A 16,354-nucleotide genomic window follows, 5' to 3' on the forward strand; every position below is an offset into this window, starting at 1 on the left:
CACATACATTTTCTTAAAAGAACTCAGCTATAGTTACGGTAAAAAAAATATACAAGTAAAAATGAGCAGTTATATACATAGTTGTTAAGCAGTTTAAATTTTATTGACCTCCCGGTTTTTAAAAAAAGTTAAATTTAAGGTCACACCTCTAAATTTGATATACTATATACAGATCGTGCAGAATATGACTATGAAGAGATACAAATTAGTCCATGCCCAAAAAGATTTACTAGAATACAGAATCATTTTCATAAATACATATAAAATTCTTGTGAAGATAGAAGGGGACTGGCTGTCCAGGTTTTCTGAGACACTTTTCAAAGTGATTCAAGGCACAAAATGTACACTACTGTGAATACACACATATTCCAGACTTTGTGCCTTTAAATACAGCCCATTAAAGATTTGGCTTCAATGACTTATAAAACTAAATGTACTGAAATGAGATTCTGCTTTTTAGCTGAAAAACCACAGGACCTATAAACATCATATAGATAATTACTCCAAAATATGGATACAAATACAAGCACTTTATTTTAAAAAGCAAACACAAAAGAATAGGTGTAAATTCAAAAGTGTTTAAATGCTTCCCATTTGAATAATTCAATTAAGAACCTATACAAGTTTGTTCCCAGAAGCTAATGCATCACTAGTCTCTACTACGGGAAATGAATTCTAAAAATTAACATGGTTTTCAGTAATTCAAATGTCACTATTTATATAAAAACCTAGAGAGACCAATAATATCCAATAGCTTCAAAAGATAAGCTAGACTCTTTGATGTAATCAACTTTACCAGCTTTTGTCCAGGTCTGTTTAATATATACATAAGGAAAATACTCTATAATTTCTTATAAAATAGCAAATAAGGAGTAGATGTAGGAGATGTAGAAGGGGAAAGAGAATTCAAAAAGTCCTTCTCTTCTGTAACTTTCACTTCAGAATCATCAAAAAGTAACCACTTCCCCTCATACTCCTTTAGGCTTTGCACTACATATGAAATTTTGTTCTCAAATCCACTTAAGTTAATGCCTGTTTGGTCACTGGATTCCTTGTTTGCGTCAAATTCATGGGTCCCATTAGTATTGTTAGTCTCAGAATTTCTATTTTCATCAAATGCTGTACTGGCAACTTTATCGGGATTAGATGCTTTGTTGTATAGCTCATAATCTGCTTTGCTCTTTTGTCCTCCAAGAAGTCCAATAGCTTCTACATTTTTTTTGTTCAAAACTTTACTTGACTGTGTATTTCCACTGACTCTAATTGACACTTCTTCATCATCATAATTTTCAACCACACCCCTTGCTTCCTCCTCATTCAATGGTTCTGGCTTACCTATTTCACACATTTGGTCGATCACAAAATTTCCCTTATCTAGTTCTAAACTGTTAAGGTCGGTGACTTTAACAGAAGCAGTGTAATGCCCACTACTGATGGTAATGCCACTGTGCATCACAACCGCAAATAATCCATAGCTGTCGTTGGTTGGCTTTGTGCTCCATTCTTCTAGTGACAATTTAAGAGGTGTCAGTAAAGGAGTGTTGATCTTGGAAAGTCCACCACCATAACAATCAAACCTTTGGAAGGAAAAAAAAAAGGGGTTTTCTGCAATTCCACTTTACATATATTCAGTTTTACCCCCAAATGTGAAACCAAGTAGGAGTCTGAATGACCCTTAATATTTAGTGCTTTATATAAACATAAAATAAAAACCAGACTCTAATTTTGTATACTTAAGTATACAAAGAAAAAATACTGAAGTACTAATATTCAGCTGTTTCTGTGAAGGATATATGGCATTCTCCCTTTCATTTTCTCTACTGTCCTCATTTTGTACAATGAGAAAATCAGTTTTTAAATGCCATTTAACTTCAGAATCTTTTATATTTTAGTTAAGTAATTTTAATGTGAAGGCTTTCTCTACCAGGATTTGGGGAGCAAAGAAAATGTCCACTGAAAGAAAGCACTGTGTGTCATCTTCAGGCATAATAATGTGTGTAGAGAACTACTGGAAAGCCCTCATGGTAATTTCAAACAATTCATTTACATGTATACATGTCACAATCTTTACTTAAATTTTCAACAAGAGAAGAACTCTCTCTCATTCTTCAAAGAACTAACAAGAGAAGAATCTCTCTCTCATTCTTCAAAGAACTAGTTTGACTCCTGGCTTACTTGGAAAATGAAATAATTCTGCCTTTTTCTCCCGTAAAAAAAAAACAACTCAATGTATATAAAATCTTTTCATTGCTTTAATCAATTTAATTTGAAACTGTTTCTAATAACGAATGAAAATTAAAAAGATGTGGGAAGAAATCCTAGAATCTGTATTCATACCAAAAGGATTTAAATTGTTGCATTTTTACAAGAAAACTGTTAAGAGAACACTTTTCTAAGGTAATCTTTATAAATTACTTCATTTCAGTTTATGCTATTACACTATTTTACTATTATAGTATTTTGAACAAAACTTCTTATAGAGTTCATTTTTTTTCATGTAGCTTTTATTTATAATACTCACTCCAAGCCACTAGCAGCAAAGCACTTCAAATGAATAGTTATAACTTCAGGCATTTTGTCAAACAAAAGACTTCGTTCAGCTTCAGTATAATGATGGCAATTTTCACAGAAATATTTATCTTCTCCTACAATCCTCTCCACTGAAGCAAACTGTGAAATTGCCCATCTCAGAGTCTTCATTTCTGTTTTTGGCTCTGGAGAAACTACATAAGAGAATTCCTTTCACTCACAAATGAAAAATCCCTCAGACATTTAAAATTAAACAAGGTCCATGTCAAAATTAACATGCAATTTCAACTAATTCTTCCCAAATAATTAATAAAAACATTCCTTTGAGTTTCAGAGACTTTTAAGTTCATCCTCAGCAGTATACATATCTTAAAAATACTTATATTTGGACAGCCAAAAAGTATTTAGGTGACAGGACAGCAAAATGAAGATAACCTACTCTCTGAGTGTTAAGATAGACTTTAGTTTAGCTATTAATTTCCAGTATCTGAAGAGGTAAGCCAGTCTCGTGATCACTTCCCATATCTTTCCCTACTTTTTAAACAGTGGCTCAAAGATGTAGCTCTAAGACTGAGACACCCAACAGTTATTAAAGTGTTTCATTTTCCCTTTTTCCCCACTGTATATATTAAAGATGTCACAATTTTCCAAATGCTAACTATTAACAAGTGAATCTATAGAAGCAGAAAAATGTTGTTATACCAGAGACTAAAAGCCAGCTTTTTCTCAATAATTATGTCAAGCTACTATCAGACTGTGTTTCGTTGAAGAAAACTACTTATTCCATGGTCCACACAAGTCCATACAAGATTCCAATTCTGCTTACTTTCAGAACTCTCCTCTACTTTGGAAAGCTCATCTTCTTGTACTGGTACACTGATGTCCTGAAAATCTTCTCTTCTTTCTGTTAAACTTTCACATTCTAAGCAACGAGTCCTTAATACCAGCTGACCTTGAAATAATTTCTCTACTAGCTCAAAACCAATTTGCTCTGCACCTAAAAAAAAATGAAAACTTTTCAGCATAGCCCATATAACCAATAGTTCTTTTACAGTGTATCATGAGTAAAAGGTTAATTTTTACATCTAAACTTGCTTATTAGCATTAAGAGGTATCTTACCCAGGACCTATGAATTCCCTGTAAAGACAGTTTTGAATATGAATTACTGTTGTCTCTAAGAAAGTAAGTCACAATTATGTCATTTTTAACTCCCTTCCCAAAGACATTCCTATAGGAATAAACCCCCAAATAAGTATAACACTGTTGGTAAAACCACTAACCACATCAATACTACACATTTTGTCTGAGATCTGGACATTAGGTAGAAATCCAGTTCAAGAACAGTGTAACTACTTAGTTCTCTAAAAAATGTATTTCATTAAATGCAATTTGAGTTTATTGTCAAGTACTGCTTTCAAAAGGTTAAAATAATTCTCCATTAAAATGTATTGAACTCCCCTTATTTATAAACCATAAATTAACATTACATTAACATCGCCTTAAAATTAATGAGATTTATACACACACATCTAAGCACAGTGTTTGAAACACCACAGTTCATGTTAAAATTTTCTCTTAAAACTCACAAAGTACATTTATATTGTACACGTATCTAAGAACATTACAGTTCTGCAGCTGTTAATCCTCCTACCTATCAAAGTCTAAGAATAAATTATACTGACCTTTGTTTATGGGCTTAACTTCATTAACGGGCTTAACATTATTCCCTGGAGACTCAAGTTCACAACCATTAGTTGTGTTATCATTTTCACACTTCCCGCAGTCCTCTTCAAGATCATATTCATTTTCTTTAGACTGTCCTTTGGATCCCTGGTTTGTTGTTATTTTTCCCAGACTACAGAATTTAGAAAGAATGCTGGGTTGCTTAGTTGCAGGCTTTAACCAATTTATTTTAACTCTTGATTTCTTTTGTGAGGGTCTTGCACTTTCATTTTCAGAAACATACTTGGGGATTATTTTAGAAGGAATCTCTAACGTATCACCTGTAGCTTTCCTTTTTGATCTGGTTTGTCTCTGGTTCTCTTCCAATGACTGGTGTTCCTTGGATACTTTAACTTTTTTCTTCATGTTACCAAATTCAATGTCATTTTTTCTTTTCCCATTTCCTTTTGGGAGTTTTTCTTTATAGTCTTCAGAATGCCTCAGGTTGTCCATCTCTATGCTGTTAATACCACTCATTTCCTCTTTCTGATGAGGTTTTTCTTCTACCTTAGTAGATAATTCTACCACTTTTACTTCTTCTTTTTTTAGGAGTTGGCATGTTTCTTGAATGTTTCCCAAAATACACTGTAATACTTCCTGTGCATCATGCTGTAGATATCCTTCATACATAGGGTTGAGTTCCCTATAAATAAAAATTTCCATTTCATCTATTCTAGTTTTAAAGATAGAATACAAAAACCCTTTCTATAGAGAAATTAATTCCTTTAGAGAGAGCATAAATTTTAAAAATCTAAAAACATTTATTCAACTAATTTGAAACTTCTTACCTAAACTTGTAACTAAAAGTAAAAACAAACATTATCACAAATACTTTCATCCTCTTCTAAATACCAGTAACAGCTAGTATATATATTTTACCATGTACCAGGTTTTATTCAAGATGCTTTTTATGTTAGATATGTAACATAATTCTAACAATAATCCTATGAGGTAAGTACCATTATCACCCTGATTTACAGATAAGGTAGCTTGCTCAAAGCTAGGATTCACACCTGCTCTTCGCCACCATGCTACACTACACTTAGTGCTCATCAACAAAGAACAGTGTGTTTACATCCAACATGAGGCTCAAAGTCACAACCCCTAGAGTAAGAGTTGCATACTCTACCAACTGAGCCAGTCAGGTTCCCCACTCTAGGTCTATTCTTAAATAACTTTTTAAAGGTTTACCCTATAACATGCTAGATAAAGTTATTTTATATACTGGATAAAGTTTCATTTAAAACAATACAAAGAAATCTAATCCAGCTAATAGTTCTGCAAGCACATACAACAAAACTAGAATACTTGCAATTTACAGTTCTTATGCATAATATATTTTGAATAAAAACCTATAATTCCCAATCTAAAATTTCTTAGGACCAAATGTATTTGAGAAATTCAGTAATTTTCAGATCAAAAAAATGGCACTTGCACTATCCCATAATTAAACATATTAATTTCTACAGAAAAAATCTATGAATATTCACATTATAAATAAAAATGAGTAAAGGGTATAAAGAGCCTCATACCGATTCAGATCTAATGAATTTATTAGTACCAAACTTACCAAAGACATGTCTAATTTCCAGAGCCTCTGGGATACTAGGGACTGTAGATCTGTAGTTTCTGTTTTCTTTGCCCTTTATTCCCCCTATTTGTTCACATATCACTCTCCTCCAAAGAGAGCAGTAAGTTCCTAAGCTGGAATCCTAAAATTATATTAAAGGCTATACCTGAGTGTGTTAAGCAGTCGCCTTGGCTGAGTAGCAAGTTCATCAGTGTATTTCTCTGGATTTAAGAGAAAGCTAGCCTGAAGCTGTTCAACTGAAATGATCAAGGACTGTAAGCTGCATATTAGTTCATAACTTGCCAAAGAATCTTCTTTGCAATTTCCCTGTCAAAAAAGAAGCCCACAAACCATTAAACAAATTTAAGTACATTCCCCCTTTTCTTCGTCTTACTAGACAATACTAGCTTTGCTAAATTTAATTTATTATAACACTAATTTTATGGAGGTATACTAAAAAATTTTAAGAGTAGTTTTTGATTACCTTCTATTTGGAAGAGAATGGTTTTCTGGTTGTGTAAGTCAAAGTTTTCTTTATATTTAAATTTTAAAAGTGAGTACTTGAAAACACAATAGATAAGTAGCAGATGGTGTAATGGTATGATAAACTGTGACTCTGGCATATAAATGACAATGTTTATTGGTAAGCAATAAATTAGAGGGCAGGACACTGTAAAAGGTGATAATGTATTTAGCTAACCTACAAAAATGGGGAAAAACACAGGATACTGAGAAATTTAATTCTCAGTTATAGTTTAACAGAGAAATAATCTGTTCTCCTCCTCCCAAATCCTCTGTGTAATCTACTACTTTCTCATTTCTAAGCAAGTGAATTTCCATGACTATACTTTTTATATATGTTGTTCTTTTATTTTTTACCTTATCTTTTTGATTGGTTTCATCTTTTAGGGCTTCTTTCTTCCTTGAAATAATGTTAAATAAGTGCTTCACTCCAGATTTAAAACCAGGACAAAAATATAATACCTGTAAGAAGTAAGAATGTCTGAGTGTTTATCTATTTTTTGTAGAGCACTTTTAAATGTGCATTAAAATTCTGAGATTAATATTAGATCAAAAATTGTTTTCTATTTCATCATACTAGCCCACTGTCTTCCCTCAGTGGCAGCAAAGCACTAAGGCTGGGCACATATTGCTAAGAGTTGTGGTTATAAGGGTATACAACATAAAGCAGAGTTCCAAAGGTTAAAATTCATGTCACCATTGCACTAGGAATCAAGCAGAAAAACTAAGGGTTTGGCATCTTCCAGTTAACCAAAGTCAGTTCAATTTTGTTATTCCCATTTTATTTAACATATCACTTTCTCTCACCCCAAAGGAAGCTGGTAACGTACAATTTAGCATCATTACTTTAGTCCATTCTAGTTTATTTACAATCAAAGGCAAAGACGTATGGACAATTATCCCAATAATCTGAAATTCTCAGAACATTAAATGTGACATCATGCTTTGCCTACTAAAGCTTTATTATATAGCAAAATCATCAATTTACCTGAAGTATACTGTTAAGATAACAAGTATTGCCGAGATTATTCAGGCCCACAAATGGTAACAAGTTTTCTCTCTTCTCACAGTTTATAGGTGAGGACTGTGCTGCAGGAACAACTTGATCACTATGAAGTATAGAGCAGAGAGAGGTTTTATGAAGTGTAGTATCTTAAACAAAGTGGAAATTATATCTAAGATTTAGTCTTTTTCCAAAAGTTGTATGAACTGAAAAGCATATGGACTTTATTCAGGTGACACTTGAGGAGAAGAAATCTGTACAGGTGCGAAAATTGCTACGTACCCAGAAAAAAAGTTTTACAAGCACTTGTTAAAAATATTATACACAACAAGCCTCTAAACAATTCCATCATGAAGCTGTTAATCCCATTTTAGAGAGCAGAAAATTGAACTGGTACTGTGATTAATAAACCCTCCATGACATTTTTAAAAGTAGTCTCTCAATAAAAACCTGGGAATACACCATGATGGTATCTAGGAGAGGCTGTACTACCTAAGAAATCAGGTTCTGTTAAGATTAAAAGGAAAGAGTCTATAAAGAGAATCACACAGTTGTCCTTCACTTTAAAATGAACTGTTCAAGTTTATAATTCTTTTACCTTAACAAATAGTAGGTCCCACAGCATTTTTATTTATTTTACAGCTGCCACTTACTACTCTAGCACCTCAAAGTGTTTTAAACAACAGCGACCTAGTGTAGACTACAACTAGAACAGTAATAAAGTATTCCATTTTGTTCAGATCTGAGTCACTGAAGAATTTGCTTGCATCAAAGCATTTCCTATTTTTAAGTTTATCTTAAATTGGCAACATACAACAGGTTTGATGATTCATACATATTTGATATGACTATAAAATTTAAATATCTCAAGAACTGTCAAGTCTTCTGAACCACCAAAAGAAAAAAAACACGTTACTTCTTTACCCTTTACACAGAATGTGTTATACTACGAACAAATTTGAACTGAAAAATAATTTTAGCCAATAAATATTTCTCCAAGTTAATCTAACTGGCTAATAGGTTGTCTCACTACTGTGTGTTTTGCCTTCAGAGACTATCAAGTCAGAATGTTTGGAGATGTCAAAGTTCACTGCTTCTTCACTGATACGGAATTTTTTAAAATACAGAAATATACTTAACATACATACATTTCAGATCCTCTATATTCAGAAGCCTTTTCTTCATTCTCTTGAGAATCCGTGAAATCTAGGGCTCTCTTAGTTTCCTTTTTCTGAAAAAACTTCAAGGAAAGTCTGTTTTTCTTTGATGGGCTACCTCTTGAAAGCCCATTACTTTCACTAGGTATGACACCAGGCATTTTTTCTTCAAATCCCAAGGAGTTGACAAGAATTAATTTATACAAGGATGTTGTAATCACCAATCATATCTGTTAATCGCAGAGAAAAGGTTTAATTACTTTTCAGTTATCTGCTGTAGGCAATAAAATCATTAATTTTGAAAATTTACCAAGGAATGGAATTAATTAGAACGTCGCATTTGAAAACCCAATGCTTGGCCAATAACAGGCACTCGACGCTTATTGCTTAAATGAAGGAGCTTGCCATTTGTCTTTAACTTTCTTAACAAAAATTATCAGATACTGAACTTTCATTAGTCTGTTGGATTAAGAGCCACATCACGAAATATCCCCATTTTAGTACACCTACAGTAACGTAGTAGTGAGTAAAAAGTTAATTTTTATTTTAACTTATTCAGAAAATATCGACTGAACAACCATCTCTAATTTTTTTTTTTTTTTTAAAGATTTTATTTATTTGAGAGAGAGAGAATGAGAGATAGAGAGCACGAGAGGGAAGAGGGTCAGAGGGAGAAGCAGACTCCCTGCTGAGCAGGGAGCCCGATGCGGGACTCGATCCCGGGACTCCAGGATCATGACCTCTAATTCTTAAGCACAAGGTGAGAAAGAGAAAGGGATGAATGGGAAGTCAGAGTACTAGAAGTGAATGAGCCTTCCAAGGTCTTTTCTAGTTATTAACATGAATACATGAAATAAAGTCTCTAAAAAGCTTCTTTAAGGTATAATTTGCACAAGTCACTATGTTGTACATCTGAAACTAATGTAAAGTTGTGTGTCAACTATAGTCCCAATTAAAGTATAATTTGCATATAAGCAAAGGCACAGATCTAGTGTTCAGTTATACCTAAAAACTTGAGTGAAGAGTAATGAAACATGCATGGTTGGGACAGTGGTGTAAAGAACTGCCGCACTTTGTGCAGTCCAAATTGTTAGGCAGTAAACACAATACACTACTGATTTTCCAAACACTTTTTTAAACTATAATAAATTTTCTTTAATGCTGCTTAGAGTAGAAAAAATACGATTTTGACTTTTGCAACCTTTTTTTCCTCTAGTTAAAACTTTTGGATGAAAAAAACCCTGCAGTACTTGTGATAGATATTTTATACACCCATCCTATTTTCATTTAGATATCAGGGGAAAATTATCTGACTGGAATATTGGAGCACAAAAGCTCGACAGTGACTTTCAAATACAGACATATTAACAGGATGAATAGATAATTGACTCAAACTCCATCTTTACTAATAAAGCATTTCAAACTGGGCTGCCGCTGATCTGGGAATTCACAACATTGAACTCGGTAGTGAAACCACATTTTTGAGACTCAACTCAGAAGTAACTGGAAAGTTGACCAATTTCCCCATCCCCCTCTCCAACTCAATTTACCCTCCAAGTCACTTAATGCTACTGATGGAAAGCTATCATGAATGATAAACCAGGCTGCGCGAATTTGTCAGGGATCTCTAAGCATTAACGATTCTTGTCAAAGGTTTTTCTTGGGAGCTAATTCTTATGATGGAAAGTGTATTCTCTAACCGGATTTAAGTATATGTTAGGAAAAAAATGACCGCGTAGCTGAAATAACGGATAAATCCTAAGCAATAAACCCTTTTGGCTCCCTCAAATCACTAACATTTAACATCACTGACAATATCACATTTTTACCAGCTACCGCATCTTATGCTACACCACTTCTTGCTCCTGGCTTTCCTTAAGTCTAAATCAAGTTTCGCAGAAAACATAGTAAATCGAGCATTAAATGCTCCTGAACAAATGACAGTACGAACATTCAGTCTCATTAGTTTTAAGTTCTTCCCAAGACACGACTCAATTCCAGTTTTTCGGGAAAAATGTAAACAAGGACAGCATCCTCCACAAAGGTTTAAAACACGTGGCCTTCTAAATACTTCTAGAAAAATTGAAAGTGCGCGATAAAATTTAGCAATTCCGGACAACCCGAGTGGAAACATTTTCTCCTGACCCCGCATCACTCCAGGAACGCAAAAGTGCAAAGACGAGGCCGTGCTGCCGTCCGTGCGCGTCAGACACGGCCGGGGCCCGGCGGGAGGCTGACCGGTAGCGACTCCCGCCGCTCCGCAGCTCCGGGCCCCCTCACCCGCGGAGTTGGCCTATTTATGCCCAGCCCGCACCTGCCTCCCCGAATCCCTACGGCTGCATGAAAGGCACCCTCCCCCCTCCCCCCCACCGACACAGCGGTGCCGGGAGGGCTTGGCTGGCAGCTTGGCAACGGCGCCGCAGCGAAGTGGTCCTGGCGTCTCCCCCGCGGCGTCCCAGGGCAGCGCCCGTTGGGACCCGGCCGAACTTGCCTTGGCGCCCAGGCACCGGCCCCCTCCTCCCCAGGCCCTCCTTACCTGGTCATGGCCCAAAGCGAGGTCCGCGGCGATGACGCCCCGAGTGCAGCCGGGATGGGTGTGGGTGCGACAGGTGAGACCCTGCCCGGGGCCCGCGGGGCCCCCGACCCAAGGAAAAGCTGGTCGGACCGCCCTCCCCGCAGGGGAGTGACCATTCGCTCTCAAGAGCGGGAACCCGGGCTGCCGCTCGGTCCTGCCCTGCGCCGGCACCAACTACATCCCGAGAGCGGCGCCCGCGCCCGCCCCCGCCCAGGGATGGCAGGGAGCACCAGAAGTAGTCCCGCTCGCCAAAAGCCTGAACCGCTAGGGTCTTTCCCACTCCACCACGGAGGGGAACTTGGCGCGTTTTCCTCACTCTCAGGACCCCCGTGTTTTAGCCTCCGCCCGCGCCAGCACTGCGATTGGAGGTGGCGTCCTTCGAAAGTGCCGGTTCTAGTCTCCACGCTGCAGAGACGCGAAAGGCAGGAGCCGCCTCGCGACCGCCACTCGCCCCCCTGGCACGCACGGGCTCCGGAACCAGCTGGAACGGTAGTTTCCCCAAGATCCTAACGGGTTCTGCAATTTCAAACAGCGCAGGCAGCGTCACGGGCAGCTCGCGCGGGTCCTCGCTGAGGGCGCGCGCTAGGTGCTGGAGGCCTGGCTGGCGGGCTCGAGCCTCACACCCTTTTTTTTTTTTTTAACCATTCGTGCGCGCGAGTTGAGGAAAAGCGTACGGGTCGGGAGACGGGACAGGGAGAGGATGGGACCGTCTCCTTCCTCGAAAAGACGACGCTAGGTGCTCAAATCCACCAATCTACGATAAGCAATCCACCAATCTACGATAAGCAATCCCCCAAACGTTGCCCCCACCACCACCGCCCAAGAGGAGCCAATCAGAAGTACCTAGACAAAAGCCAAGTGGGTGGGCGGAAGAAGGAAGTCAAGCCAATACCAAAAAGAAGAAAGGAGAACTCCACCAATCATTGCTAGATATGCGGAGTACCCTTCAGGAGCGGTCCCCTCCTTCCGCTCTCATTGGCTTTCGAGTGCGCGCTTTCGCCGCCGACTGTTAAATCTGGCTCGGTGTTTTGTGAATCCTCGACGATGGGACGCCTCCGCGGGTGCGGTTTCCGGAGTGAGGCCCTCACAATAAGTCCCGCCCCCTTTCTTGCGCACGCACTCGGGCGGGGTTACTAGGGAGACTAGTTTCGGAAAATGGCTGACGGGTCCGCTTGGTGCTCGGCTTTCTGATTGGAATCGCAGTCCCGGCCCCACGGCCCCCCAACAGAAACCAGCGCGGCCCTGGATAACAGCGAATTCTCAACCGTATACTGCAGCGCTGAGGCTTCTTCCTTGGCCCTTCCATGCCTCAATTTCTTGTTTACCCGTTTCCCTTACCGGCCAAACAAGGAAAAGAGCATTTTAAGGCCCAGCTCAGGCCTGGGGAGCTAGAAAGGGTTTCTGCGCGAGCCCTTACTAGGGCTCAAATGCGGCGAGGCAGGCCTTACCTGGTTTTTGTTTCCTTTTGTTGGTATGCTTACCTTAGTGAGGTGACCTCACAAAGCAAGTGATGGAGTTAAGCAGAAGTTCGGTCCAAATTCATTTAATCAAGCATGATTTTGGGTGCCTACTATGGTGCCAGGCATGCATTTTTCAAGGCTCTAAGGACACAGTGTGAATGAAATACATTTCCTGATCCATAGGAGCTTTACATTCTAGAGAGAGGCAGAAGTTAAACTAAAATGATAGGAAATAATGAGTGGTAGGGAAAGGAGATAAAGAGTGGGCTATACTAGATACGATAGTCTGGAAAGCCCTCGAGTTGACATTTGAGCAGAGAGCTGAATGAGAGTGAAACTTGGAGGAATCTCAGGGAAGAATGATTCAGGCAAAGAGAACAGCAAATTTAAAAAGTCCTCAAGCTTAACGTGCTCGGCGTTCTGGACAGAAGCAAGGAGGCTAGGGTGCTTAGAGCACATTGAGCCTAGATGTGATGATTGTGGGAAATGAGGTTAACATCGGCAGGGCTCTGATTAAGTAGGGTAAGGAAATGGAAGTCATTGGATGGTTTTGAGCTGGGGAGTGACATAATTTGTAAAGTGACTGCTTGTGGTGGATAGACTGTTGACCTTCAGAAGTGCAAGCTGGAAGGTTAGCTAGGAGACTGTTCCAGATGCCCAGGAAATAAATTATTTGGCTTAGAATAAGGTGGTAGCAGTGGGAATGTTGAGAACTGGTAGGATTCAGGATATATTTTGAAGTAGAGCCAACAGGATCCACTGATGGGTTGTAACAAAAAAGAGACCAAAATGACAAGGATTATTTTTCCCCCAAAGCAACTGGATAATGGTTGGTCCTTGCTGAAATGGGAAACATTAGGGTACTAGTGGGTCTGTTGTGAGGGACTATTGTTCTTGCACACTATAACTAAGATGCCTGCTTTACATACAGAGAAGTTGAGCCAACAGCAAGTTTGGAGCTGGGGGGAGGGGGAAATTTGGATCAGGGGATATAAATTTAGGAGTCACCAAATGGTATTTAAGACCACAAGACTGGAAGAAATCACCTAGAGTGGAAATCTTTATCCTAAAAACTCTGCAGGGCATTGATGACCTCTTCTCTTGCCAAGCCAAGAATCCTAAATCCAGATAACTGCCTCTTAATTTACTCCCCTTAGAATCAATACCCTTTCCAAATACTCATTTTAAGAGTGAGACTTTAAAGCTCCTAATCATTGAATTTTTACAAATAACAGTATGACACACACAGCGACTCTGAGCTGCCTAAAGAGAAATTAATGCTATCACTTGGTAAAATAAGCTCAAAGCTAGGGTATGAGCTACTTTCAAGGGATTAATAATTCCTATTTGGGAGCAGAAAAGAAAGCACCCCAACTCATTTTGAAGCCAGTATAATGTTGATCACCAAAATAGACAAGGACAGAACTAGAAATATAATTATAGGTCAGTCCCTTAGTTTGCCATTGTGTATCATGTACTGGAGTGTTTCATTCTCTAGTACTAGCAGAATCATTGGTACTTTCAAACTCTACCAGGACAGATAACCAATTCTAGTTTCCTATTATAATCTTCCTAATTCTAGTTCTCTTATCTTAATTGAAATCCCATTGTCTACAGCCACCATTCTTCCTCTACAATTTATAATATCAGTCAAGGTTCAGTTGAAGAGAATAGAATCCATTCCCCTGGTATAAGCACAAAGAGTATTGAATACTTGGGAGTGTTGATTAAATAGACTCTAAGATTAGTTTTTCAGGAGTGAGTCCCAAAGTCTTCACAGAACCAGGCCACCAAGGGAGCAATGACTTTCTACAATCAGGAAATGAAGACTCCTGAACTATATTGCTCCTGCATATACCTAGGAACCACAACCATCAGAACGCTGCTTGTGTGGCCAGCTCCAGAACCACACTATACCCACTGTGATCTGCTCTAGTACAATACATGTCTTCAGTCCTGAATGTTAGGGCCCACAGTACTAGTGGCTAGATATTGACACTTCTGCTAATGCTGTTCCAGAAATACCAAACACCTCCACAACTGTGCTTGTCGGTAGCGACACTGGAAGCCCATGAATGTATATCAGGCTTGATGTATCTGGCAATATAATTCATGCAAAAATGTAAAAGGTTTCTGATCCTTTTGTTTTCACTCAGTTCTATGTAGGAGAAATTACAGCTGTAGTTCTTGCCAAGATAAAATTTTTAAGCCCAAAGACTCTTATTTCCTGGCTTCCATGTGCTGCTCCACTACCTTACTCTTAATGACAGCTAACTTGGGGGCACCTGAAACAATGGGATGTTACAGGTTGACAGCATTCTTTAAAAAAAAAGTTTTTATTTATTTGAAAGAGAGAGCAGAGGGAGGGGCAGAGGGAGAGAATCTTCAAGCAGACTCCCTGCTGAGCAGGGAGCCTGACGCGGGTCTCAATCTCACCACCTTGAGATCATGACCTGAGCCGAAATCAAGAGTCAGATGCTCAACCGACTGAGCCACCCAGGCACCCCAGGTTGACAGCATTCCTAATCCATTTTTGTCAGCCTCATATGGCTGAACAGCAGGCATATTTCCTTCGAAGACTTTTGTTCACAGGCAGTTTCTGTGTGCTTTGATTTAAAGGTACAGAAGGGTTTTTCGGCCCTTCCAAATTACGGAACTCAATACACTTAGATTGTAGACAGAATTCCCCTCTTAGCAAAGCTATATACCTTTCCATTCCTACTTGCAGATTGACTATCTCTCCCCTGAGCTAATCAAAGAACTGTGCTAAACTGGCGAAAATTTAAAGCCAGCAAATACCAAGTTCATACATTTTTCCAATTATTTCCCTTCATGCCACAAATATCTTGCAACTGGACAAGGGTCTCCAGTTTTCCATGTTGCAGTGTCTGAATCTCTACAACACACTGCCCAAATGCTTCCACTAAGCCAATACAACATTTAAGTCATGTTTTGTGCTGTATGAGTTTATAGGGATCAAATTCTGCATCAGATAGGAATAGGTTAATCTATGAGAAACAGTATTTTTTTAAATGTCCTTAGCCAAGATGAACACTTATTTCTTTATCACATAAACAGAGTGGAGAGGTAGACAGTCTAGATTAGTGGTGATTCCATGACCATCAGGGACCTAATTCCTCCATTCTCAACATGTGGCTTCTATCTTATGGTTCAGATGGCTACTTAAGTTCCAGCCATCATGTCTACATTCTAATAAGCAGAAAAGAGAAAGGGAGAAAGATGATCGTGCCTCCTCCCTTGAAGGATACTTCCTATAAGTTGTATACACCATTCCCACTTACAACCCATGGGCCAGAACTAACTTTATTTTCAGTGTCTATATGTCCAATAACGGATCATAATATCAAGGAAGAAGTATACAACAGATATTGGGGGACAAATATTCTCTGCTATGCTTGTACTTTCTTGACTAAATAAAAGATTTCCCCAGCTGGGGAAGCAGAAATTAAAAAAAAAAAGAAAGAAAGAAAAAAGAAAGAGTAAGTAGATCTTTTGGTTCTTTGCAAAAGAGAACGTGCTTGATATCTCTGTTTGCCCTAGTAGTAGATATGAAGATGCGACCCAGAACACCCTTCAAGAAAGGACATGCTCCCAAGCTGCAGGGAGTACCTCCAGCTGTCAGCTCCATCAGGGTCTACTTCAGTTGCAGGGAGAAGCCTTGCTCAAGGTCATGCCCTTTCCAGGGCAGCTGATTTTGGGTGATTGCACAAGGCTGGAATAGAAAGACTCTGCCATTATGGCCCACCATGGGACATATGATTTGCAATATTCATTCCAGAGTTTCTGTGCAGGTA

At 38.7% G+C, this 16,354-nt stretch overlaps 1 protein-coding gene across 2 annotated transcripts; it reads right to left on the reverse strand.

Annotated features, from left to right (window-relative positions):
- Positions 1-81: 81 nt before the first annotated feature.
- USP1 (ubiquitin specific peptidase 1) lies at positions 82-12,109 on the reverse strand. 2 transcript variants are annotated; one of them, XM_028106906.2, is made up of 9 exons: positions 11,923-12,109; positions 8,496-8,734; positions 7,333-7,453; positions 6,702-6,806; positions 5,989-6,149; positions 4,213-4,895; positions 3,356-3,526; positions 2,522-2,723; positions 82-1,577 (listed from the first exon to the last, which is right to left on the reverse strand). In XM_028106906.2, the coding sequence occupies exons 2-9, from the start codon at positions 8,663-8,665 to the stop codon at positions 842-844; spliced, it is 2,349 nt and encodes a 782-aa protein (XP_027962707.2). In that variant the 5' UTR covers positions 8,666-8,734; positions 11,923-12,109; the 3' UTR covers positions 82-841. The 2 variants fall into 2 exon arrangements, with proteins under 2 accessions (XP_027962707.2, XP_027962706.2); XM_028106905.2 differs by lacking the exon at positions 11,923-12,109 and adding an exon at positions 11,041-11,856.
- Between the last annotated feature and the right edge of the window lie 4,245 nt (positions 12,110-16,354).

The sequence above is a fragment of the Eumetopias jubatus genome, unplaced genomic scaffold (genome assembly GCF_037043125.1).
Source record: "Eumetopias jubatus isolate StellerSeaLion01/CBP00866 unplaced genomic scaffold, mEumJub1_p1.0 scaffold_4, whole genome shotgun sequence".
Taxonomy (NCBI): Eukaryota; Metazoa; Chordata; class Mammalia; order Carnivora; family Otariidae; genus Eumetopias; species Eumetopias jubatus.